The sequence below is a fragment of the Vulpes lagopus genome, chromosome 21 (assembly GCF_018345385.1).
Source record: "Vulpes lagopus strain Blue_001 chromosome 21, ASM1834538v1, whole genome shotgun sequence".
Taxonomy (NCBI): Eukaryota; Metazoa; Chordata; class Mammalia; order Carnivora; family Canidae; genus Vulpes; species Vulpes lagopus.
In genome coordinates this window covers 26,279,709-26,306,844 of record NC_054844.1, presented here as the reverse complement: position 1 = coordinate 26,306,844, position 27,136 = coordinate 26,279,709, and the positions used below count along the sequence as shown (strand labels likewise).

General features: G+C 34.3%; 1 protein-coding gene across 3 annotated transcripts in view; it reads right to left on the bottom strand.

Annotated features, from left to right (window-relative positions):
- CCDC91 (coiled-coil domain containing 91) overlaps positions 1–27,136 on the bottom strand; it is a 328,037-nt gene that overhangs the window by 122,236 nt on the left and 178,665 nt on the right. For all 3 annotated transcript variants that reach the window (XM_041735811.1, XM_041735813.1, XM_041735812.1), the window contains one exon: positions 7,228–7,335. In XM_041735811.1, coding sequence (XP_041591745.1) covers positions 7,228–7,335 — 108 coding nt within the window. The remainder of the gene's footprint in view (positions 1–7,227; positions 7,336–27,136) is intronic.

The window sequence follows — 27,136 nt, the reverse complement described above, 5'->3', positions numbered from 1 at the left end:
AGCTAAAATGAAAAACCTTAGGATGCCTGGCTGGCTCAGTGGTTGAGCATCTGCGTTTGGCTCAAGGCGTAATCCTGGAGTTCCAGGATTGAGTCCCACATCAGGCTCCCTGCATGGAGCCTGCTTCTCCCTCTGCCTGTTTGTGTGTGTGTGTGTGTGTGTGTGTGTGTGTGTGTGTGTGTGTGTGTCTTTCTGTGTCTCTCATGAATAAATAAAATCTTAAAAAAAAAAAAGAAATCCTTGACAATACCAAGTGCTGATAGGATTCAGATCAAAGAGAACTCTCATACATTACAATGAGAATATAATATGTCAAAAAAACCTCTGGAAAACAGTATGGAAGTTGGATGTAAAGTTAAAGACTTAACATATGATCCTGCAATTCCAAACCTAAATATTTTAAAATAATAAAAACATATGTTCCCACACAGATTTTTATGTAAATATTAACAGCAGCCTCAAATGTTAAGCAATCTAAATTTCCAAGGATTAGTGAATGGATAAACAAAATACTGTATCTCCATACAGAATACTACTCAGCAATCAAAATGTATAGATTACGAATACAGGTAACCAACCACATGATCTCAAAAAATATACTGAACCAAAGTAGGTAGCTATCAAAAAATTCACATTAATTCATTTTATATGAAATTATAAAAGCTAAGTAATCAATAGCAAGAAAACGCAGATCAGTGGTTGCCTGGGGCTACTATTAAGGGCTACTATTAAGGGGGGATGACTGTAAAAGGCATGTGAGAATTTCTGGGGTTAACGGAAATCTTCTGTATCTTGATTGTGACACTGGACATATGGATGTATACATTTCTCAATAACAAGCCTATTTTACTGTACTTAAGAGCATATCCCAAAAAAACTGATTGGCTTTGAAGATAAAGGAAAATATAAAATAAACACATAACCTAACTTTGGTGGAATTTATATTCTGTACTTGATTCAAATGACTACTTCTAGTTCTAAGGGAAGATATTGGAAGATAATATATTAAAAACATGTGTTGGTGACTTTTAGCCATCTTTGACAAGGCATTGTAAGAAAAACTCAGTTTTCTTTTTTTTAAAGTGTAAGGACAAAGTAAGAACGCAGATAGTTTATTTTGTGTGCTTTGGTAATACTCCATATACTTCTATCAATAGCACTTATTAGATTATAATAATATATTATATATATCCTTCATAGAAATTTTGATTTTTCAACTGCTGCTGGAAAAGAACCCAGAAATAGAATTAATGATGTTATAATTCAAAAGTATGAATGATATTTAAAATTATATTTATATCTATGCACATATACAACCCTTCATCCACATGCACAAATTCACACTTGCATGCATTGAAATACTTGCTCATGTAATAAAAATTAACCTCTACTCATTACTTCCTCGGTCTTAGGGACATCTATCCATTTTTTTCTTTTTAAATCTTTAGTTTTTCTATATTGGCTCTTGCCCATAAATCCTTAAATGAGCTCAATTTTTGGCCAAAATACAAAGGGGAAAAATTTCCCCTTAATTGCTCCCTCTACCTACAGTGCTTTCTTATGTTTATCATCTAAGCTTCTCAAAGACCTGTCTTTTTCTATTTTTTTCATCTCCTTTTTTTCTCATCTGATTATCTACTTTATTCCTCCACCATTCCAGTGAAACTATTGTTAATGACATTCTTGCCCTAACCAACAGTCATCTGTAAATCCAGACCTTGCTTATTTTGCATTATTTGAAAATGTTAACCACTCACATTTTTGTAAAAATGCTCTTCCTATGACCTAGGTATTGTAGGCATTTGGTTTCCTCCTTTTTCTCTTGCCAGTTTATAGTTTCCTTCATGAGCTCTTTTACCCAATCCATTATATATTGAGGTCCCTCTCAAGGCCTTAGGTGGAACTGTTTTTCATTCTATATATTCTCTGGTCTCATCCACAGACATACTTTCACTGACCTTCTATATATTTATGACTTTAAAATTCATAATTAGCAGATTTCTCATAGTTCCAGACTCTGTATTCAGTTCTCTTACATACTCTGATCTTGAATATTCCACAGGCACTACAAGCTCAACATGTCCAAAACACAAAATTTTCAACCCTAACCATGCTGCAGGTCTTAAATTTCCTATTTCAGTGAACTGCCAAAACCAAAGATTTGGTTACCATCCACAAAAACATACTCATGTATATAAATACATATTTATGTATATAAAATGTGTTTGTGTGTGTGTGTAAATATATCTTTTATCAATCAACACTGACTTCCTCTCTTCTATTCCCACAAATTCTCTGGTTTCCGTTCCCTTAATATGACTCAAAACCATCAAAATCTCTCTTTCCCACGCACCTTAGTTTGGGCCACCACCATTTCCACTATGAGAACTGTAGTAGCCCTTTTACTGATTTATGTGTTTCTAATACTATCTTCCATCAAGTGTTTTTAAAACTTTATCAGAGTAATATTTCTAAAATGCAAATCTCAACAAATGTCACTTCTCTAGTTAGTGTCTTTTAACAGCACCCAATGTCCAGTCAGACAACCTGGCAGACAACGCCCTTTATTATCCTTTCTACTGCATAAAATAAAATCTCTCATTTGGCAGTCTCAAAGAGCCTCACTACCTCTTGTCAAACATTTGTGTTGTACTTTCCCATCTTAAAGATTGTGAATATACTATTCCATCTACCTCTCTTGCTAAATTCTCAGTTCTGACCTCACTTAGACCCATAAACCCTGAAAGAACTCATCATTAGTCCAATAAGTGGTCCCTCACCATATATGAAGGAATTATATAGCCCTTTAACACAACATTTATTTCATCATAATTTACCACAGTTTTACAGTAGTATCATCGGTTTCCCCCTGCTTATTAATATTAATAGAAGGACTGGGTCTTGCTCATGTTATATCCATGTTATATCTAGCAGAATGCCAGTCATATAAAAGGCTCTCATTAAATAAGGAAGAGAGTGAAAGACAAAATGCTGATCTAGCATTCAAATACTACATGAGGCCCCAAAGTAAATGCATAAAAATTAAAATAGGTTGACTTTTTACAATCAAACACAGATAATATATGAACTAAAAAATAAGTAGCCTTTCTTTTACAGGCTGGAAAAAAGAAAACGTGAGTTCTAACCCTGGTTTTGGGAGTAGGCATACCTTGACCAAGAATATCTTGACCAAGAATAACAAAGATGAAAATAATTCAGCCAGTATCAGCTGAACACCTAGAATGTGTCAGGTTTTAGTCTAAGCACTATGTGAATCTGATCAGATAACAAATAACAACAATTTGTTATTGTTATATATAACAAATATATATATTTGTTATATAATATTCATAACAATTCTATGAGGTAGGAATTACTTGTGTATACATTTTAAAGATAAGAAAAATGAGGCACAAAGAGGCTAAGGACATTCCATAGTAACACAAAGTTAGTGTGTTACATAGTGACACACTAACATAGTTACATAGTGACATAGTTACAAAGTGACAAAGTCAGGCAGTCAGTTTCCAGACACCTGCTTGTAATTACTCTGAATGAGTGTTTACTTGCGTTTCCCATAAATTCTTAATTTGAAAAAAAAAAAAAAAAAAGAGAAAGGTATGCCCGCACATGTGCACACACACACACATACCCACAAAGGCTAAACTATTTCTAAGGAAACATCCAGCTGTTATTTTTGTAAATTAAGTTTACTAACTTCAAATTTCAAATGGCATCTAATAAAATATGATTAGAGAAACAAGTGTGAGATCACTGTTTCTACATTTTATGTGATTTTACCTAGTGGTCACAACCCCTCTTAGTGTTTGGTTTTTAAATAGCTTTCATCATACAGAACTGCTTCTGATCTTCAAAATATCCTGAGGTAATCTTGTATTGCTCTTCACCCAATGTTCCCAATTGATGAACACAGAATATCCTTCCACTTATATACGTTATTTTTAATTATTTCACCCCAGTTTTGTAGTTTTTAGTGGATAAACCTCTCACCCTCTGGGTTAAATTCACTGCCGGGTATTTTGTTCTTTAAGATGCTAATATAAACCGAATTGTTTTCTTTTGTTTTCTTTTGTGTGTGTGTGTATGTGTTTTTTTTTTTTTTTTTTTTTTTGGAAGAGTTTATTTGAGAGAGAGAGAAATCAGAAGGAGGGAGGGGTTGAGGGAGAAGCAGGGAGGCCAGATTTGGGGCTCAATCCGGACCCTGGGACCATGATCTGAGCTGAAGGCTAACACTTAACTGACTGAGCCACCCAGGCACCCCTGAAGTGCTTTCTTAATTTCTTTTTTGAATATTCATTGAGAGTATATAGAAACACAACTGACTTTTGTTTGTTGATCTTTTAACCTACCACTGTGCTGAACTCATTTATTAGCTCAAAAAATGGCTATTTTTTGACAAGGCACTGTAAGAAAAAGAAAGTTCAGCAATGAATTCACAAGAAAAATATAATTCATAAAAATCGAGTTATAGGTAACAGGAAAAGTTCAGAAATTTGAGGACTTGCAGGAATAACCACCTTCCCAACCCCAACTTATAAAAGAGAAAATGGAGGCCTTTGAAGCAACAAAGACCAGCTTAATTCAACCCTACAGCAATTAGTAAACTAGTATATGTTGGCCACACCCACTGTTGAAGATTCAATCAATTCAAATGTCTCCAAGCACAGACCCAATAAGGCTGTGACTGCCCTGTACATACCTTCATTTGGAACAGTTTGGAAAAAGGAGACCGCTGGAGTTTCTTCAACCCAGGTTTGATAAGTGAAGTTATTTTTAATCAGAAAAAGAGTAAGACACAGACAAATAAATAGGCTAATAAATATAGGGGTGAAAAGCATATAAATATATTAAAGGTAGGCAATAGATCTATAAAATAACTGTGAGTGTGCCTTTGACAAATGGAACAGACTGTAATCAAACAGATAAGGAGCCAAAAGAACCATTACCCTGAACTGTCACTGTATGCTATCTAAAATGACCCATGCCAGGGTACCTGGGTGGCTCAGTTGGTTAAGCATCTGTTTTCAGCTCAGGTCTTGATCTCTGAGTCCTGGTATGGAGCCCCGAGTCGAGTTCTCTGCTCAGAGAAGAGTCTACCTCTCCCTCTGCCCTTCCTTCCTGCTCTTGTGCTCTCTCTCTCTCTCAAATAAATAAATATTTTTAAGTAAAAAAATAAAATGACCCATGAATCCCAATGTTTTATAATAAAAAGCAGTCTGAGAAATAGTATAATCCTCCGATACAGCCAACAAAGATACTGAAAAATTTTAAATCTATATGATCATAAAGAACAATGGACTAGAAAACCTGTGCCTAAACCCTAAACAGAGAATTATGGTCAATCAAAGAGCAATCCTATCTGCATAATAGAAATCTTACTTAATCTGTCCACTGAGATTTTAGAATTGTTACATACTAATAATAGCTGTGCGTCTCTGATTCTTCATTCTTCCTACAAAGAGCATTTATAGTAAATACCTTTATATTGCCACCGTAGACCAAATATGTTGAAGGTAAACAACATATATTTTAGTTTCTAGTTCTTTAGGTCAAAGAGGCCTATATATCTGGACTTGATAATGTAGAGACATCATTCCCTACCTATCATCTAAACATCCTGGACTTTTGAACTTGAGGCCATAGCTGGTCAGAACTTTCAGATTTTCTCCTAAGGAGACAGGGTAAGTAAATTTGCCTGTAAGATGGAGGCTGGGAATATTTGGCAACCATAAGAGCCAACTGTGGTATAACTAGTGCTGCTAACCAAGTATTTCCTGCTTTCTCCCCTCCGGATTCATAGTAGGATCTCACTACCTGGCCCCATTATGTTGAAGTGAAGTACTATGGATAAAAACTGAGAGTCAAAGTGCCATTTCCACTTCAGAATATTGAATTACTAGTAGCAAAAGACTGGGGTTCTTTTCACTGTGCAATGATAACAGGTAATGTTCCACAAAGGAACTACTAGGGTAAGGACAACATAGCACCAATCCCCAAGACAACCCTCAGTGTATACGTAGCATGAGTAAGATCTAAATCTTTGTTGTCTGAAGCCAGAGAGTTTACGGTATAACCTGGCCCATCTTGGCCAATATATGCTTTCTGCTGTTTCACAGTTCTGTGACCTTAGTTTATCTCTGTGATTCCTCTGTCCATTTACAAAGTCATACACTTCATACCTCTGATGACTTAGTATTTCACCACCCAAAAGAATATAATTGTTGTATTAAACTTGTAAAATTGCCTGTGTATTTCCTCTCTCAAGCCATTTATTAAAATGACACTGAAAAAATTTAATAGAATTGACCCCAATCTCAGGGATGGGGTAGCATATTTATAAGTCTCCATTTAAATTCTACCCTAACTCTGTTTTCCAAATTCTTAGTGTATTTTCTTCCCATAATATAAAAGAGCTCCCTTAAAAAAAGCTGGTTTTGGGGCTCCTGGGTGGCTGAATTGGTTAAGTGTCTGCCTCCAGTTCAGGTCATGACCTTGGGGCTCCTGGGCATTGGGGTCTCTGCTCAAAGGGGGGGGTCTGGTCCAAGCCTTACTTTCCCTCTGTGTGTGTGCTTGTTCTCTCTCTCAAATAAATAAATTCATAAATAAATGAATAAATCTTATTTTATTATCACCTACCAAATTCCATGTTATTGAAAAGTATTTCTGAGAATATATACTTATAGAACACCTCCACAAATGTCCTTCAATTGCTTGTTCAATGTAAATAAGTGAATAATGTTTTTAACGTCTTCTAAGACATTAAATCAAGAAGAGAAACAAAAAATTCAAAAAGAAACCAGTGCCTATATGTGATGAAAAGTAACTCAAACATGAGTAAGTGCCTTTAAAAATTTAAATATTATTTATAAGTCTTAGACTCCTAAAACTCATTTCCCATGCCCTAATACACTCATAGTCATCTCTTTGCCTCTGTTATTTGTTGAATAATATTATAAGTGAGAAATTAACATAAGAATCATCATTAATTTGTGGGAGAGTCAGGCATTTTAGGCCTTTAGCTCTATTTTTAGTCTTTTATAAATCTCCCAAGCTTTAACATTAAGTTTACACAAGCATATTTTTTTTTTCTCCAAAATCCACCAGGGAAAGTAAATGGCACGAAACCGAATAAACAGTTATAGAGCTCTCAGGGGAGGAGAGTTAGAAGAAAAGTGTCAATATATAATGGATGTGCAATTTTATTACCTGAGTATTTAACAGCTCTTCACACTTGTGTGCTTGTTTCTCAATTGCAGAAATGTACTGTTTTTCAATAGCTTCTACTTGCTGCTTAACTGAAGACTGTAGTAGTGCCTAAAAACAAGCACAAAAAGTCATTTGGATCACAGAGTCTACTGTTGGCATAAGGATTTTTTTTTTTGACAGTTTTACATATCTTAAATAGGATACTCTTCAGCATTACAAAACACACATGTGTGAATATTGAACACATTCATATATAAGCTACTTGAAGCTTTCAGTTTTAGGTTTTCCTATTGCCAACACTACAGCTTTTTGGCTCAGATGTTACTTCCACACACCTTCTCCTTAAAAAAGGCCAAGTCATAGAAAATGATAAAGAGGGTGAGTAGTTCTGTTAAATATAAATTCAGTTTACTGAAGACCACACAGGATGAGGAGTGTATGAAAGCTGCTGAAAAGAAAAAAAAAAGAAAGAAAGAAAGAAAAAAAAAAAACAGACATATTTCACTGGCTGACAAAACTCCACATCCTCTCGGCACACTGTAATGTCCCATGGGCCAAGCATGATCTTCAAGACCACAAGTCAAGTAAAAGCAGATGGAAACTCTGAGCAATTTCATACATAAAAGAACTGCCCCCCAGGAAGTTCACGCCCCTAATATAAAAAGGTAGAAGTCAAAGTGTGGAAGTCAGAATCTCAAGGCAGTATTCATAAAAAGTAATAAAACTTGGGAGACTGGACAAACTGAAGTGGGTAGTGTAAATGCTGGAACCTGAGTCAGTTAAATATAAGGACATTAACACTGTTCTAAGGGAAGCCAAATCAGCATTTGAAGATGTTCCACCCACGCACTTCCTTATTGGAAATGCTTAGAACATTATCATCTTTTTTCTCTCCTTTTTATTAAAGCATTATATGTTATACTTAACATGTTCCCAATATTATATTACATGCTATTTATAAATCCTAAATCATTCTAAAATATGTACTCAACCATATACATAAGAATTCTTTAGCAAACATTCTATTTTTGAAGGTCTATCTGGATAATAAACTACTCATAATCAAAATAGTAAGTTGAAACAGACACATGTCTTATAGAAAACAGACCTTTGGCACATGCACCAAGAAAAGAAAAATAAGCCAAATCTCTTAAATAATCTCTGTTTGAAAATAGATTTACTTGGTTGGAAACAACATGCATTAAGGAACTAAATAAATATGCACATATTTTTAAAAACTGAGACAAAAATATTTTTTTAAACCTCCGGACAAGTCTCAAATTTTCAGATAATTAACCTTGTTTTGCAAATGTTAAACTGTCTGATGATGCTACCACTCCTATAATTCAATAGTTGTCACTCTGAAGTTGCATAATTACTAGCCAATTAGTAAAGGAAAACAAAACTCTGAGCGAAATTTTTAACTAAAATTTAAAGAAGTGCTTAATAGAACTGCCTCAGCCCTTCATTTACACATTATATATCCTCTAAAGATTCCATAACTGTTGGCAAATTGAATTTAAATAAAATAAAATATAAAAAATAAAAATAATAATAAAGATTCTACAATGATTAATTTATATAAGGCTTCAAAATTTAACCTCTTAAACCATGGCTAGCTAATGTAAAATTATAATTTAACTTTGGCAACATATACTGTTTGTTGGACCTTGGAAAATTTAAAGAACATCATAGTTATAGATAATTCTTGGGTATATTCACAACATCTTCTGTAGATAGAAAAAATGCCATTCTTTTTTTGGGACTTGGATATGACAAAATTGTTTTGCTTAATGGAAAGGACTTTTCACTTCCCTATTGGCCATGGTTTCAAATAATCGCACAGTTTAAATACCCAGCTTTAGTAGATTATATAGATTTCCAGTAGATTATATCCTTTGGAGGAACAGGTGACTTAATGAACTAAAACTTTTTCTCATCATAATTAAGAAACACAATGGAAGGGTCTCTGGGTGCTCAGTTGTTAAGCTTCCAGCTCTTGGTTTCTGCTCAGGTCATGAGCTCAGGGTGGTAAAATCAAGCCTCTGTGTTGAGCCCTGCACTCAGAGCTAAGTCCGTCTGAGATTCTCTCCCTTCCCCTCCCCCTATCCCCCTCTCCCTATTTGCACATGTGTGCTCTCAATCTCTCTAAAATAAATAAATAAAATCTTAAAAAAAAAAAGAAACACAATGGAATGATATTTTTTCCTAGTGATTGATTTGTATACCATATACTCAATTTCTTCCAAACTTCAAGAAGATAAGCACTATAGAATAATGAGTCAACAGTCAAAGGTGTGGTTATGGAACATGGTGAAAAGCTATGCAGAAGTAACCAGCCTTCTTATAGTTCAAACCTCTCATCTTGGCACCACTCAGATGAGAGTTACTTAAATCCACCCATCTACAAAAGGGACATGAAGGTAGGTACTAAGAATACAAAGATTAAAAAAAAAAAAGTCTTTCCTCATTGAGTTCAGTCTGTTGTTGAAGAGAAACATTCTCTAGAAAACCACATACCCTAGGTATATGCAAGGTATGTATCAAAGAAAATATGCCCGAAGTCTGCCTGTAAGGCTCACTGTTATACGTAAAGAATATTAAATAGGTAAGAATAGCTGGAGTTAAGAGTGGAGGCAGGATGGTACTAAAACAAGCACATGTCAAATATTTAAAAAACCTTGTATGCAGTAACAAGATTGTTTAAAATGTAGCCTACTACTATTGAACATTGCAATATTAGTGTCACAGTCGAAATAAAAGAGGTAACTTCCCAACACTTTCTTTAGAACTACAGTATTAATCATTATGGACACACTACAAACACAAATTGATACTAGCCACTACTTTTACAGTGATTTCTATCATTATAAAACTGGATACTTATTTTCCAATGTAATATACCACAATAATTGCCTTTAAAACTTTCTTGTGTATTTTAAGTATAAAGATGAACGTTAATTTTAAAATTTCCCTGCAATTTATTTTTTCCTCTGTAATTATGTCTACAAATATCAAAGATACAAGAAACAACACTAAAAGAAGTACCTGAAATAATTTTTCCTTTACAAACAATTTTGAACTACCCTCAACAAATATAAAAAGCATTAAGTCCATCATAGTATGTAGAGGCAGAAAAACAAAGATGTATACAAACATCCTATAATGAAAAATGCTATTAAAGGCAGGGAAAATTTTATTAGTTTTTAACACATTTAGGTTTTAGCCTCAGTTCTATCAGGTATAGTCTGTGTCAGCCCAGGGGATTTAACTCACTGAGCTTAGGAAAACTAATGACCATACTTCTTTTAAAAGAATTTGAAATACGCAAACAAGATTGTAGGTTTAACTTACTCATCTTTGTGTATCATACGCAGCTTTCTACAAAGTTCCTTGTACACACCAGACACAGGCAATAGCTGTTTGATGAACGATGATTCTTGGATTAAGATTAGTATTTTTAAAAATCACTAAATTCTACCCCTGAAACTAATATTACACTATATTGTAACTAACTAGAATTTAAATAAAATCCTGAAAGAAAAAAAAAAAAAGATCATAGTATGAATAGCACCAATACTCATCGGAAAGCTCACTAAGCTTCAAAGTATAATTACAAAGTCCATTTATTAAATTTGCTGCTAAGTACATTTAATCTCTACCAGGGATTTCAACTTTTTAAGTTATTATTTTAGACTAGAAATGTCCATCCTTTCTATCCCATAGGGCAAATTTTGAATGAATTAAGTGTGTAAAGGACTACAGATTCTTTGGAAGGTAAAGTATGTTATAAATTCTACAATTACTAGATTTACAGAAAACAAATATACGAAGTCAAAACTACCCCACCCTATTATTCATAAGCAGTACTATATTTATATAGTATGCTATATATATATATAGTAAAGATTTTATTTATTCACGAGACACACACACAGAGAAAGAGACAGAGAGAGAGAGAGAGAGAGGGAGAAAGAAACACACAGGCAGAGGGAGAAGCAGGCTCCCTGCAAGGAGCCTGATGTGGGGACTCTGGGATCACGCCCTGAGCCCAAGGCAGACGCTCAACCACTGAGCCACTCAGGTGTCCCAGATATATTTTTAATGGAATTAAACGTATGCTGGAATTTAAAAGAACTATAGCCTAAATGGTCTGCTACAATCTAAACGAGAGTCCACTGTCTCAACAAATTCAGTTTTTCTTCTCCTTTGAAATAGCCCAATTCTTACAGATTTGATCCAGCCTCATCAAATTAAACAACTTGTCCAGATTTGCAAAGCAGATGTGTCTAAAGAACCAGATGGTCTTCAAAACATTAATATCATGTTGGTATTTAGCATGTAACCTCAAAGAACATGTTGTAGCTTATTTTAAGTAACAATAATTAGAGGATTTTTAAAAGCCACCCCCCAAATTTTCTGTATCAATCTTCTGACTCATACTGTACAAATGGAGAAAGGTATACAGCTGTGGAGCAAGCTATAAGCAAGGCATAGAATAAATAGCCCCTCTAAAATTTAAGCCCAAGAAGAATAAGAATCTTTAATTCACTGTTGTACCTACCCAAAACATCTGCAATCGTACCTAACACACAGAAGACATTAAACAAACAAATATGTGTTGAATGGACTGAGGAAACCAACCATGATTTTGGCATGTCCAAGCCTGATTATTTGTCTTTTCATAGAGAAACTATGAAGTCTTTGATGTTAATGATGTCCGTAATTATATTCTTAGTTCAGCTTTTTGACTACAGTAGTACAAATTGATTGTTGTAAAGGGTCATTCAAAATCAAGCACAATTTTACCTTTCTTGAAAAACTACCAGTTTGCATTTCAAAAATTTATTTCAGATCTTTTCCAATTTTTAATTAAAATAAAATATGCAAAACTAAAACGTATCTGCAAAATGAGTAAGTTAAAACACTGAATGGATACTCTCACTTTTTTTTCTATTGAAGTGCTCTTTTTAAGCAAAATATTACTTTAAATTTTACAAGGCTGTTAAACTATTAACATGTCTTATAATACAACCCCAACTTCTCTAACATACTGCAAGCAAGTTTGTTATTCAAAAGGAAGAGTCTCCTTGACTGAGACTGAGACATTTGGAAAAATGAATCTCAGTCATTTCACCAACTAATTCATCCATCTTTTTTTCCATGAACTCTACATCCCTGTTTCTCAGATAAAGAAACAGACACTGAGCTTAAGAAACATGCCCCCCTCCCCGCAAAAAAAAGAAACATGCCCCAATACACATGAAAAAACTTAGTGAAGCAAAGAACTGAATTCAGATTCACCCACTTTGTTCTTGGTTTGTTTTAGCTGTTCTAACCCAATAAAGCAGATTTCTCTTCATGAACTAAGGACTTATTCTATTTTTAGAGCCACTTAATTATTTGTTCATTCTTCATTTATTCAACTAATATTTACTGAATGCATGTTTTATTCTAGACACTGCTGTAGGTGCTGGGGATACCAGAGTGAACAAAACAGACGTGACCCAGACTGTCCGGAACTTACTTTATTGGCAAGGGGATAAAGCGAGCGGGGAGAACAAGGAAGATTGGAATGGAGACAGCAAACCATTTCCGATGGCATTACAGGCTGTAAAGAAAATAAAGCAGGATAAAAAGAGAAAAAATGGAAAAGAAAATTTTTGAGAAAGGATAGTCAAGAAGAGCTCTATGGAGATCCACATATAGAGCAAAGATGTCACAAAGTGAACAAAAATTCAGCCATTCTTCCCCAAATGTCTGGGGGAAGAACATTTCCATCAAAGAAAAGAGTGCAAAGTCCAAGGGTAGGATTAAGGCTGATGAGTTCAAGAACTAGCAAAAAGGCCAGTGTGGATTATATGAACTAGAAAATTCTACCAGATGCTATAGATATAGCAGGCTTCTTTTTATCCTTACCCAGGTCAAAATTCTTGCCCCGGGACTTGTGTTCTTATTGATTCCTACGCCTGAAAGGTGATTCAGAGTTCAGAAAAGTGGGTAGAGGACCAGAATCAAGGAGAACCATGAAAAGGCATTTTAATTCTATTCTAACTTCAGTGAAAAACCTCTAAAGGATTTAAACAAGGAAGTATCTATAATCTAATTTTTAAAATATCTTTGAACAGCACTGCAAAGTACCAAAAGCACTCAAATGCTTTCAAAGCTTTCTCCTGGACAATTTGTGAAAAATAAAAATATGAAGATTGATCTATCTGGGTTACTCATATACAAGGAACTTAAGAACCTATACCTGTACCATGCATAAACATTGTTTTTATTCAGTAAAAGTAAGAGTAATATAATTTTCCAGGGGTTAATCCTGTCAAGAACAAGCTAAGTGTTTTTCATATCCTCACAAAAAGTGCCATAGATATATTACAAATATATCTGGCAAGTAATACTTGAATTTCATCTGGACATTCTATTAGCATACAGTTCTTCTACAATACTTAACTTTCCCTATTTTATAAATTAACTGACAACAAAGACTGTAAAAATTAACATAGTGCTCAAATGATGGCAGCTGACTAGATTTGGCTCGAAATATAGAGCCTGGTTTCCAAATTGTCTTAATGTTCAATGACTCTTGACTAATCAAAAATACCTCTTGCCAATTTTAGGGTCTAAGACACCAATCTCTAGCTTTGATGGCTTGTAGTGTAAAAAAAAAAAAAAAAAAACGATACTCTGATGTAGGTCATATAAACCGATATTATATATTTATATGTGTGTGTGTGTGTGTGTGTGTGTGTATATATTTAAAGGCCTCTGATCAGTGAGCTAGTAATCCGGTTAAGGTATTAGAAGAGAATATTAGAAGAGATGGATGTATAGAAAAGAATATGGATGTATTAGAAGAGAATATTAGGCTCTCTCTTAAAACAATATTTAGACATTTTAGCAAATTTTGTTGGGATACAAAAATAAATAATGTGATTAAAATCTATCTTTGAGAGGTGATTTATTTTTTTATATTTTTATATAAATTTATTTTTTATTGGTGTTCAATTTGCCAACATATAGAATAACACCCAGTGCTCATCCCATCAAGTGCCCCCTCAGTGCCCATCACCGAGTCACCCCCACCCCCTGCCCACCTCCCCTTCCACCCCCCCTAGTTCGTTTCCCAGAGTTAGGAGTCTTGAGAGGTGATTTAAAAGTGCAATGTAAAAAGGACTAAGGAGTATAACTCTCTAGAAGAAAGACTTTGATCTGGATTTAAGGCTTTCATTTACTCAAAACTGGCTCCAAATTCAAGTTTAGGTTCATGGTCTCCTGCTACCCAGGCTGGCATAAGTTAGGCCCTGTGAATTCAACCTTCGGGGAGAATGACTGTTCATGTTTCTCCAAAGTATGTCTGAGGAGTTATAGTGACGGATTTAGTCACACTTCTTTTTAGACAAGAGGACAGAAACTACTCCCTAAAATTATGGGAAAAAAATGGTTTAAAAAACAAAAGATTTCTCTCTTTCTTTTCCTTCAGTTAAAAAAGGAAAATTAACAAGGTCACACTGAGGCTATTAAAAATTTATCCTGTTGTAGATCTCAAGTGTTTGGGATTGCAGTGATCATCAGGTTTTTCTATGTATTAGAATTACAGTGCTATGTATTTGAATTACTATACAATTCAAAAAGAAAAATGTTAAATTATGGGTGTAGATCTAAACATGGAAATTCAATATAGTCTAGCCATGTTATAAAGTGCTGGGGAGGCTGTCAAAGCCAAAGAAAATCTTCAGGACAGAGGGAATCATTCCTGTTGGCCTTGTTGTTAAGGGATTCTAGTAACATAAGAGTTGTTACCTCAAACACCACAGAAGTCTCCCAGGGAAATTTCTTTTGTGCCATGGACAACACATTAAAATTAAGAAGTTTCTAAAATTAAGTACAGCACAGAGGCTCTGCATGTCTGCCTCTAGACACTTTTAACTTCTGAAAAGCTGCCACATGGATATGCCACATGGATATGCCACAATATTGTTCCTTGTGACTTGAGTAAGAGCTACAGTTTCAGAAATGAAAGTAAGAAAGAAAGAGGGAGAGAAAAGGAAAAAAAGAATTGTGACTAAAACAACAAAGCACCTGGTTACACTAAAGAACTATGCATCTCATTTTCTGAGATATCAGAGACCATGGAAAAAAAAGGATCTCATCTAAATGTCAGAAATATTTGGCTTAAATATACATTTATTGATGTTCCAGGGAGGCAGTATAACTTGAAGAGTCCTGAATCAAGGTTTGAGTGACCTGGCTTTTCTTTTTTTTTCAAGATTATTTATTTATTTATTTATTTGTTTGTTTGTTTGTTTGTTTATTCGTTCATTCATTCATTCATTCATGAGAGACACAGAGAGAGAGGCAGAGACATAGGCAGGGGGAGAAGCAGGCTCCCTCTGGGGAGCCGGATGCCAGATTCATCCCTGAACCCAGGGATCACGGCCTGAGCCAAAGGCAGATGTTCAACCTCTGAGCCACTCAAGTGACCTGGTTTTTCTAGAAAACTCCTCCTCTCCTTATATGTGTTTGATAAAAGCACTGTGTTTCTCTGTGTCTCAGATTCCTTATCTTTTTTTTAAGATTTTATTTTTTTATTCATGACAGACAGAGAGAGAGAGAGAGAGAGAGAGAGGCAGAGACATAGGCAGAGGGAGAAGCAGGCTCCATACAGGGAGCCCGACATGGGACTGGATCCCAGGTCTCCAGAATCAGGCCCTGGACTGAAGGCGGCGCTAAACCTCTGAGCCACACAGGCTGCTCAATTCCTTATCTTATAAAATAGAGAGAACAATAGAGTTTTTTCTGTCAATGACAAAGGGGTTCTATGAAATTATGACTGTTAATTTAATTCTTAATATTGATACTTCAAAATAGGATTGTTCTACCAGTTGCTGATATCTGAGAACTAAATTCCTCACTTTTTCATCATAAATAAAACTGATGCTATGTGGATTTAAGATAGGATCATTTTTTAATTACTAGATTTAAGATAATTAAAGTGAAGAATTTTCCTCCAAACTAATCAAGATTCATCATTAGCCAAATATAGACCTCAAAGATTAGAAAAGAATGTTTTTTCCCTCTATAAAGATAACAACATGGAGCAAGATTAGAGGTTTCATTTAAGACCAATTTTATGAGAGGACTATTGACAGGGATTAAATTGTGTCTTTTTGTTTTCTTTTGATCATTAAAAAGAATGATGATAAGGTAAGATACTTGAACTGGGCTCTTTTCCAGTTAAAAGTTAGCTGTATATTACAGAAGTGATAATATTTGAGGTGATGCATAAAATATTTCAAATCTGCCAGACTGGGCACCAAACAATCAGAAGTGCCATCCCCAGTAACAGAACAGGTGCAAAGGCCTCCTGCAATGCCAAGCTCCAGGTCGATTGTATACTGCTAAGGGAGAAGCCCCAGATGAATGGACAAAATCATTAAAATGTTTCAAAAGAATTGTTAATATCTAACTGGTATAGAAGTATTTCACTATTAGAAAATGGCACAAAGTGGTGCTTGCTGGCTGAACATTAGCCTGTATTAGGTTGTTACTGTGGACTAATTACTAAAAACATTTGGTTACATGAATATCCTGCTACACTGAAAACAGAATAACCCTTGAACTTGGTGCTTCCATATCTTTTGAATTTTATATTGCAAGTATGTTACCTTGTCACAAAAAATAAGATATTTTGAAAATAATAGGGTAAATTCTTCTTTGGCCTAATCATTTACCCTTGGTATAAAATCTATATTCTAATATATCAAGTATCCCCAAAGCTGAATAACATGAATTTAAAGATAAAAATCGAAACCAAAAATTATGATGCTGCGTTGCACACTAATTACAAATGTCACAAACATCTTAATGTACTACTCTCCCACATTTCACTGGTTATTACATCTCTGCTTTCCTTCCTCAGAGCCTGTGTTTTATAATTCAGAGGAAATAATACAACTAACCATTCCTCTCTTACATCCTTTTAAATAGGTAAAAGATTTAAAAAATTAAAGTAGCCTTTTGTGTACATATCCTCATTTGGACTTAGAAAATTAAATGAGTATAAGAATAACTTTCATCAGTTTATCTTTTCTGCCTCTAAGAACTATAGGATGCAGTCTTTCACTAACTGGAATATTGGTGGCCAAAAAAAAAAAAAAAAAAAGAATAAAAAATAAATCTATAACATACACACACATCAATTTTTCCCCCCTCAGGTCTAATTACATAACACTCTTCAGGCACTAAAACTGAAATGCCTGAATCCAGATATATCTTGATGGCGATTCAGTTCATTGGAATAAGGAGAGATAACTGGGCACCTGGGTGGCTCAGTATTTGAGCGTCTGCCTTTGACTCAGGTCATGATTCCAGAGACCTGGGATCAAGTCCCACATCAGGCTGCCTTCAGGGAGCCTGCTTCTTCCTTTGCCTGTGCTGCCTCTCTCTCTCTCTCTCTCTCTCATGAATGAATAATTTTTAAAAAAATAACCATGTAACTGATACACATTAACCAGAATAATTACAGAAATGATACTCTTTACAGATATCACTATATAATTATTCTTCCAGCATTATTATTAGATGTAGAAACCTGCTGAGGAAGCTTGGATAAAAGGAAGACTTGAAAAAAACTTGCAATCCCATGAGGACAGGTGAAGCTTCAATCAGGTCAATGTGGAAAGATGATATTAACTCTGGATAGAAGGTGCTCATTATAGAGTACCCTGGATTTTTGTGATAATAAACAAAAATCTATAAGTAATCAACAACACTCAGGTAGGTAGGCCTGATATTGATAAAGGTTTCAAATCTGATCAACATTAGTTACAAATATTAACCTGATGTAATATAAAAAATTAACCTATGACATTCTAGAGGATTCCTGAAGGTAAGCCAAAAATAACCAATGGGGAAAAAGCAGGTCTTACATGTCTTAAGAAACAATTAACTATATAAATCCTACTCATTTAGTTTTTTTTTTTTTTTTAATCTTTGGAGGTATTTTTCAAGATCTACTCTGAAGCAAAAACTTGCAATTTGCATCCTCAACACAGTATGAAGTATTTCTCTTTTCATTCCTTAGACTCTCGGGCTGATATACCAGTCACAGTATGAAAAAGAAACTTTAAATCTATATTAGAACAACTTCTTTTGCAAGATTTCCAAGGCCTTTTGGTTTTGGCCTGGCTGGAAAAACCACAAGAATAGCCTTGCATGCAAAATTCTGGCTCAGCCCAAGAAACTCAGAGGCACACAAGAACTATTCTCAACTACCAAACTTTCTCAATCCTCTGCTGAGGTTAAGTTTGGTGGGAGGGATAAGAATGGACAAGCCAAGTCGTTAGTTCCAAACCAATCACTAGTATCTAGCATGCTGTTAGGCCAAAGTCTATTGGCAAAAGCAAACATCCGTATTTGTCCAGGAAAAATCTGATCATACGATAAAAGCTGGAATTTATGAGAATCCTTGTTCAATCAAATAACTGAAACTATAAATTTATTTCATACCTTCGGGTTAACAAAATAATGGAATCCAAGAAAATATATATGATGGGTCTCCCACACCTTAATACTTGTTTCTCCCCTCTCTGCATTAAAAGTTAGCAATCTTTAATCAAGGGTAAATATCAAAAGAAGAAAAAACAAAGTTGTTCCCCCCTCCTTGGAGCAGAACTTTATACAATACAAGTAATTCTACACCCTGGGAAAAACTAGTCTCCTAAATGTAATATGCTCTCCCTTATAAAATAGTACAAACAACTCAAGAGTTCAAATAAAATACTAGCAAGTAGATGCTTTTGAAAAACGGAATACAGCAGGCATGTGATACTCCACCCTGGCATTTAACATATGGTGCACTGCTAAAATTCAAAGCAATCCTTACCAAAAGGTATTTCAGCCATACCTAAACTTTAAAGAAAATGCAGAAGATCAACACTCAATAAAACCAAGATTGGTTAAGATGGGAAATAAAAATATCAAGAATTTTAATCAAGATAATTTCAGAAAAATTTAAGTTTATGTAGAATTTTATATCATTTTCCACTATGAATAGCAAAAAATTCATGTGCCTTATACATTAAAACTCTGGTGTATCTGATTCCATACTCTCATACTTAACCATAACAAAAAGAGGAAACAAATATATCAGGAAATTCTCTTTGTGAGATGTTCTTAGACTAGAGAATACTACTCTACTCATTCTTATTTTCTCATGAAAATAGTCAAGACAATAGTTATAAGCACTATTCAGGTGTCAAGCACTCTTTGGGTTTTAGCATGTGGTTTGTAATACACAGAATTAAAGATCACCACATCAGTCAAGCTTCAGAAACAAAGACTGTAAAAGAGGAATGGGTGTATGTGGCCAAATGTCTAGTTTAGTGGAGATATCCTGAGATGTATAGATATCCATAAGGATATCTGCAAGGATGAGTTCTGTAAATCTACTTTGTTTGGCCAAATGTGCGCACACAAAATCCCAGAGGGGAACAAAGGTCTAAATGTTGAGAAGTCTGTAAACAAAACTTTCCTAGTTTTAAGATGAATGTGCTGACCAGGAACTAAATTTCATATCACCCAAAAACTGACACAGAGAATGATTAGATCAGGCATCCCCAAAGGCCAAGACATAATACACCTTAAATCAGTATAGTTATAATTTAATTGGTGTTTGCATTTAAGTATTAAATCAAACTGCATTTTTTTGCCTTTTTCAGGCTATTCTATTCACCATTTTTTGCTAATCTGTCAACAATGTCAAAATTCAATAAATTTCAATACTTCTCATATTTGCTATGATTTGAAAAATATTTAAATTCTTTACATTTAAACAACAGAGTAGAACTTAATTTTAAAAATACACAAGTTGTGACAGAACCAAGAAAGTAATTTGTAAATGTAACTTCAGGATGAAACTAAAAACTCTGTATGGAAATGTTTCAAAGGGAAAACTTTCTAACTGCTCTACCTTAAAGCAAAGACCACACACACACACACACACACACACACACACACACACACACGGGGGGGGGGGGGGCGGCAGAGTCTGTTGTCACTGTATACAGTAGCAAAACAAAAATGTTAACCAAGAAATATGTTTGTATCTTCTTTCTGTCAAATTGGAATTTTTAATGAACTAGGCTCAAAGTAAGATAAAATAAAAACAACATGTTGAACTTAATTTCTTGAGCACTTTCCACTCACTGTAACAGCATGTTAGCAATAGTTCCAGCTTTGAACTTCAGCACACTGAGTCAACTACAACTTCCTTTGGAAAATTCTCCCCCAAAAGTTATTTAGGATAAAAAGAAAATTCATTTTAAGAATGTATCAGAATCTAAAATAGCATTAGCTCAAGCATTTAAATACAGTGCATTAACTGAATAGATGTATAATGAGATACTTCTGAAAAGAGAAGCAAGCAACAAACACATCTGTGGAGATGTGTGGAAAGGTGGAAAGAGTGAGATATTTTCTCTTTAAAAGATATTTTTTTCCCTTAAGTTACAGAATTACATGTTTTAGCAAAAATACCTATATTTTTTCCATGTAACTTTCTGTGATTGTCCCTCTCTGCTATTATTCCAATCCTCCAGTATAAAGAAAATTTTTTCTTAATTGTGATCACTAATCCCACATTGGGAAAAACAGCACATGAGTTTTTAAAACAATGAGGAATAAATTTGTTTTTTGGTTACAGCTAAAACTTTTGCTTTTTTTTTAACTTTTAAAAACAAAGAGCAGTCCATCCTGCAGTCATTTACATTCTGTTAAAGTATCGCTCATCTTTCTTGTACTAAAGAATTTCCTAGTGATTACAATGGTAAACACAACCTGGACAGGTAAAATATTATATGACAAATGGAGACATAATGGCAACAGGCCAAAAGAGAATATTTTGATAGGCAAATATCTACAAAGGGATAAGACAATGATTAACTCACCCCCCACTGGGGTAGTAGAATGACTTTTAAAATTTAAAGAAAATACAGGTACTTAGATACCATCAACAACAAACGATTTAGAATTTTTAGAGAGAAAATCTGCCTTGGCAGATGCAATTTAAAAAATCATGACAGGCTGCCTGGGTGGCTCAGTTGGTTAAGCATCTGCCTTCAGCTCAGGTCATGATCCCAGGGGGATTACACCCCACATTGGACTCCCGGCTTAAGACTCTCTCCCTCACTTATGTATACCCTCTCTCTCTCTCAAATAAATAAAATCTTTAAAAAAAAAAAAAAAAGGAAAAAGGAAAGCATCATGAGTAATTTATTATGTGCTGCAAAGGGTTAAGAAATCCTGATCAGCGACAACCGTTAAGGGCCCTCTTAAGCAAAAAACATCACAGTAATAAAATTACTCGTTATCTTAAAAAAATTAAGATCATCTACATCATGGATAATAATCCTTGGTAAATAAAACTATAGACATAAAAGAATTGTTGTTAAGTCTGAGCCAGTGCATATAATGAAGAGTGACAATTTCAAGACAAAAGCCCAATTAAACAAGTAAAGGAAAATTCTTGTGTAAACAATCTTAGATGTGGCATACTCCTATGGAAAGCCTTCCAAGATCTACATTTACTTTACTGTTGTTAATTATCAGGATAAAAGATTCTTAAAATCATGACATGGAAGAAAAAGTAAACAAAATTAAGTAAACATTATGGGAAAAGTTGGCATATACAGCACATTAGCTTAATTTTAGCTTTGTTTTCTTCTGTACTTTAACACAATTTCACATGTCCTTTTCATCAATCTGGAGCAAGCTATTTATTTTGTAAATGAACAGAAGAATGCTGGCTTTTTAACAGGAGCCGAGGATGAATGGTTGGTCCACAATCTCTTTCCCTAAGTGGATATTTCTAAAAAAAAAAAAAAAAAAACTGAAAAAAGAATTCACATTGTATCATTTTGAAAAGTAAACTAATTACTAATCTGCTGTAAAATAATGACAATGCACTAAAACTGCTATGCTAGAAAATCGGCATAACGATAACTACAACTAATATTTACTAATAGCATTATTATCAGCCAAGCAATCAATGTTACCTCATTGGATCCTCACAATGTTCTTATGAATGGGTTCTATGGTTTATTCTCTCATTTATTCAATAGGAAGTTAAAATTTGTATGTAAGAAACTGCCCAAGGTCAACTGTTAGTAAGTACCAGAGCTGGAGCTTTGATCAAGGTCTGTCTGACTTCAAAATAATCAATTAGCTCTACTAACAGAAGTACTTGGCAGTCCCAAAATAGAAATTTTTGCAGAAAAAAAAAAGAAATTTTTGCAGAAATGCAATACTTTTATAAGAACTCAAAAATTAAAAATATATAAATTATTATATATCATTATTAAAGGTAGAAAAAGATAAAATATGAGTACATAATACATAATAATAGTACAAAATAACTTTGGCTCTCAAAATTGTTTAAATATGCTATTGGGTTGTATGTTTTCTTTACCCAGTTCCTGCAGTAGATGATTTGAGGTTTGTATGAATAAGAAGTCACAAAAAGAACTGAATTTCAATTTGATATGGTCAGCTAATCCATTAAATACAAGTATACCTTGTCTTATTGTGCTTAACCTTATTTTGCTTCAGATATTGCATTTTTTATATATTGAAGGTTTGTGGCAATCCTGCATCAGGCAAGTGTATCAACACCATATTTCCAATAGCATTTCCTCACTTTATATCTTTGTGCCACATTTGGTAATTCTCATTATTTCAAACTTTCTCATTATTATATTTTAATTGTTTCAATCTCATAATAAAACTTTAGCAGATAAGGAGTTGGTCTTTATGGATGAACAAAGAAAGTGGTTTTTTGAGACGGAATCTACTCTTGGTAAAATGCTGTCAAGACTGGTGAAATGACAAAAAAGAATATTACATCAACTTAGCTGATAAAGCAGTGACAGGTTTAAAAGAACTACCTCCAATATTTTTTAAAAGATTTTGTTTATTCATGAGACACAGAGAGAAAGGCAGAGACACAGACAGAGGGAGAAGCAAGTTTCATGCAGGGAGCCCAATGTGGGACTTGATCCTGGATCCTGGGATCATGCCCTGAGTCAAAGGCAGACACTCAACCACTGAGCCACCAAGGTGCCCCAACTACCTCCAATTTTGAAAGAAATCCTACTGTGGGTAAAATGCTATCAAGTAGTATTGCATGGTACACAGAAATCATTTATATAAGGAAGAGTCAATTGATGTGGCAAGCGTCACTGTTGTCTTATTTTAAGAAATTGCCACAGCCACCCCCAGCCTTCGACAACCACCACCCTGATTAGTCAGCAGCCATAAATATTGAGGCAAGACCCTCCATTATCAAAAAGAAATTATAGCTAGCTGAAATCTCAGATGATGGTTAAGCATTTTTTAGCAATAGTCATTTTTAATTAAGGTATGTACATTTTCTGAACATAATGCTACTGCACATTTAATAGACTACAGCATGGTGTAAAAATAACTTTTATAAGTACTGGGAAACCAAAAAGTTCACTTGAATCACTTTATTGCAATATTCACTTTTATTGTGGTGGTCTGGAGCCAAACCCACAATATCTCCAAGGTATGCCCATGGGACTAATTAAAGGTGAATCAGATTTTTCAATTCTTTGTGAAAAGTTGAAATCATAACATAGCTTATTTCTATTTAAAGTCAGAAATTGTTGATCACATCATCTGAGAGCTTTAAAAAGTGCTATGTCATTTGAATGGTGTTAGGTAAACAAACTATGCTAAACAAATGTATTAGAACTTAAGGGTTTTTCTCTTTTTATTTGATTACCAATGTAAAAATATAAGATAAACATTTAAATCATTAAGCTTTAAATTAATATTTAAATCCATGGTAATTGGTTGAAACAAAATCCAAAAGCATATTCTAAAATTCATAAGAGATTCATATTATAATATCAGAATTTACTCATGTAAAAACAGTCTCACATTTTACAAAAGCAATAGAAAAAGAAATCAACAATGATCCAAAGGTTGAGGTGCTCATACATGACAAGATGATGTAAATCTTTAACTGTTGTCAATACAATGAGAAATTCAAATAATGTCATGACTCTCACATATTCACTGATCCCAGGATAATTTGTTAAATGAAAAACATATGTAATAAATAACCACTATTTTAATATGAATTAAAAAAAAATAAGGGAGGGGTGGGGTAGGATTTCTGGAATAGTGATGTTAGGAGCTCAGAGAAACCTCTAGCCCAGATAGGTATCTTTAAGCAAAACAATTATTCAAAGTCTCTGGAGACTTATCAAAGGGCTTACAGTATATTGAGCAACATTAATTCAACAAAGTTTATAGAAACCTGGTAAAACCAAGTTGAAGTCATGATATTCAATCTAAGGACTTCATCCATCCACCCACAGCTGAGTCTTACAGAACTATTTCAACAGCTGAGTGACAGTTCCCATCTTCCCCAAGCTATTAGTGTAAAAGACCATTCCTGGTGGTCTTGGCACCTGGAGAACATTAATAGATCCTATTTTCCACAGCTCCAAGCTGCATAAGGCTTATATCACATAAATAGGGCAACTAGTAAAAAATACAATCCTCCTTCCCTGCACAGCCCTATATTATAGGACAGTTGCTCAGCTGGGCTCAGAAGACTAATGCCAGTTTCCATCTCTCCTACATTCCTGAGGTAAAGAACTATTCCAGAGATATTTAACACTTATAAACACTGGACAGTCCCATCATCATGAATTCCGTATTACAGAAGATCTATACTGAGCAATAATGGCAGCTGTGTAGCAGAATAGTACCTACTCTCCTTCCCTCATACATAGCTCCAGCTGTGAAAGGGGGATCTGGGTGACAAAGGCAATTAAGAGCAAATTAAGTGGTGCACCTGGGTGGCTGAATGGTTGAACGTCTGCCTTTAGTTCAGGTTGTGATACTGGGTCCCCACAGGGAACCTGCTTCTCCCTCTATGTCTCTGCCTCTGTGTGTCTCTCATGAATAAATAAATAAAATCTCTTTAAAAAAAAAAAAAAAGCAAGTTAAGCATCGTACTCTTCCAGAATCTGTACATAATCCATAGGTTCTATGACAGGGAAGGCTTACAGCAAGGCTCTGGCACACAAACTACCCCTGATGTATAACTGATGTATAATTGGATGAGGCTGAGGATCAATGGATACCCTGGGGCACTGTCAAAAACATACCAGCAATCAACTAGAAATTAATAGAAACTAACAGCTAGTTATGATAAAATACAGACAAGTCAGAATCACAAAAATAGAGATCAGGAAAGAGATAAAGAGAGCGTGGCTTTAAAATAGTTATTTCTGATAGTAGAAAGAATATGTAAAACCCATTTTGCTCCATAGAAGCTGCACCATTCTAAAGAAATGGACTTCACTAAATAATCAACAAACAAAAGCACAAAGTCTCCCAAGGACTAAAGGCAGAAATTTGCTACATTTTATCTATAATGACTAGTTTTCAACAAAAAGTTACTAGACATGAAAAAATATGAAACTATATCACATACACAGGGAAAAGAGGAGTCAATGGAAACTGCTTTTGATTTGGCCCACATATTAGACTCAGCAGAAAAGGACTTCAAGGCACCAATAGAAAAAATTATTCAAGGAACTAAAGAAAATCATGCTTGAATAATTAAATAACATCTCATAAAATATACAGCATCAATAAAGAGGCAAATTATACAAAAGAAACAACAGATAATTCTGGAATGGAAATGTAAAACAGTAAAAATGAAAAATTCCATAAGTAAAATGCTAAAAGCAAAAGCAAAAGTAAAATCAAACAGCACTGCATGTTACAGAGAAATCATTTAGAAAAAGAAGAGTCAACTGATGTGACAAACTTTACTGTTGTCTTCTTTTTTTTTTTTTTTTTGTTGTCTTCTTTTAAGAAATTGCCAGTCACCCCCAACCTTCAGCAACCACCACCTACCTGATCCAGTCAGCAGCTATAAACATTAATGCAAGACTCTCTACCAGGAAATTACAGCTATCTTAAATCTCAGATGATAGTTAAGCAATTTTTAGCATGAGTATATTTTAAAGGTTCTAAACAGAGGGTTGAATTGAGAAGACATAAATAATAAATCTGAAGAAATGTCAATAATGACCAAGAAATCTGAACTACGGAGTTTAAATAATGAAGAAAAATGTATAGAGCCTCAGAAAAATATAAGACACTATTAGGCAGACCAACATGTACATAGTGAAAGTAACACAAAGAAAGAATATTTAAAGAAATAACATAAATAACTTCCCAAGTGACAAAATACAATCTATTGATTTAACATGTTCAATGACTTCCATGTAGGAAAAACTAAAGGAGATACATACTCAAACATATTCTAGTCAAAATGCTGGAAGACAAAAACAGTAACAATTTGAAAATAGTAGAGAAATGAGTCATCACATATAAGATAACCAAAATAAATAAATAAAAGCTTACTTCTCAACAGAAACAATGAAAGAAAAGACAGCAATGGGATGACATTTTCAAAGTGCTAAAACTAACAAAAAACCTGTCTCACAAGAATCTTACATCCAACAAAAGTAAACGAAAAAGATTTTAAAGATAGAAAACTATCTTTAAAGAATGAAAATGAACTAGAGCTACTTTAAGATATATTCATTGTTAGCAGATATAACTTATAGTAAATACTAAAGGAAATTCTTAAGGTTAAAACAAGTAAAATCGGAAAATACCTCAATCTGCATGAAGAAATAAAGTATGCCAGTAACATTAATCTTAAAGTTAATCACATAAGTAGTTTTAAAAGACAATACAGGGGCAGCCTTGGGGCTCAGCAGTTTAGCCCCTGCCCTCAGCCCAGGGTATGATCCTGGAGACCCAGGATCCAGTCCCACGTAAGGCTCCTTGC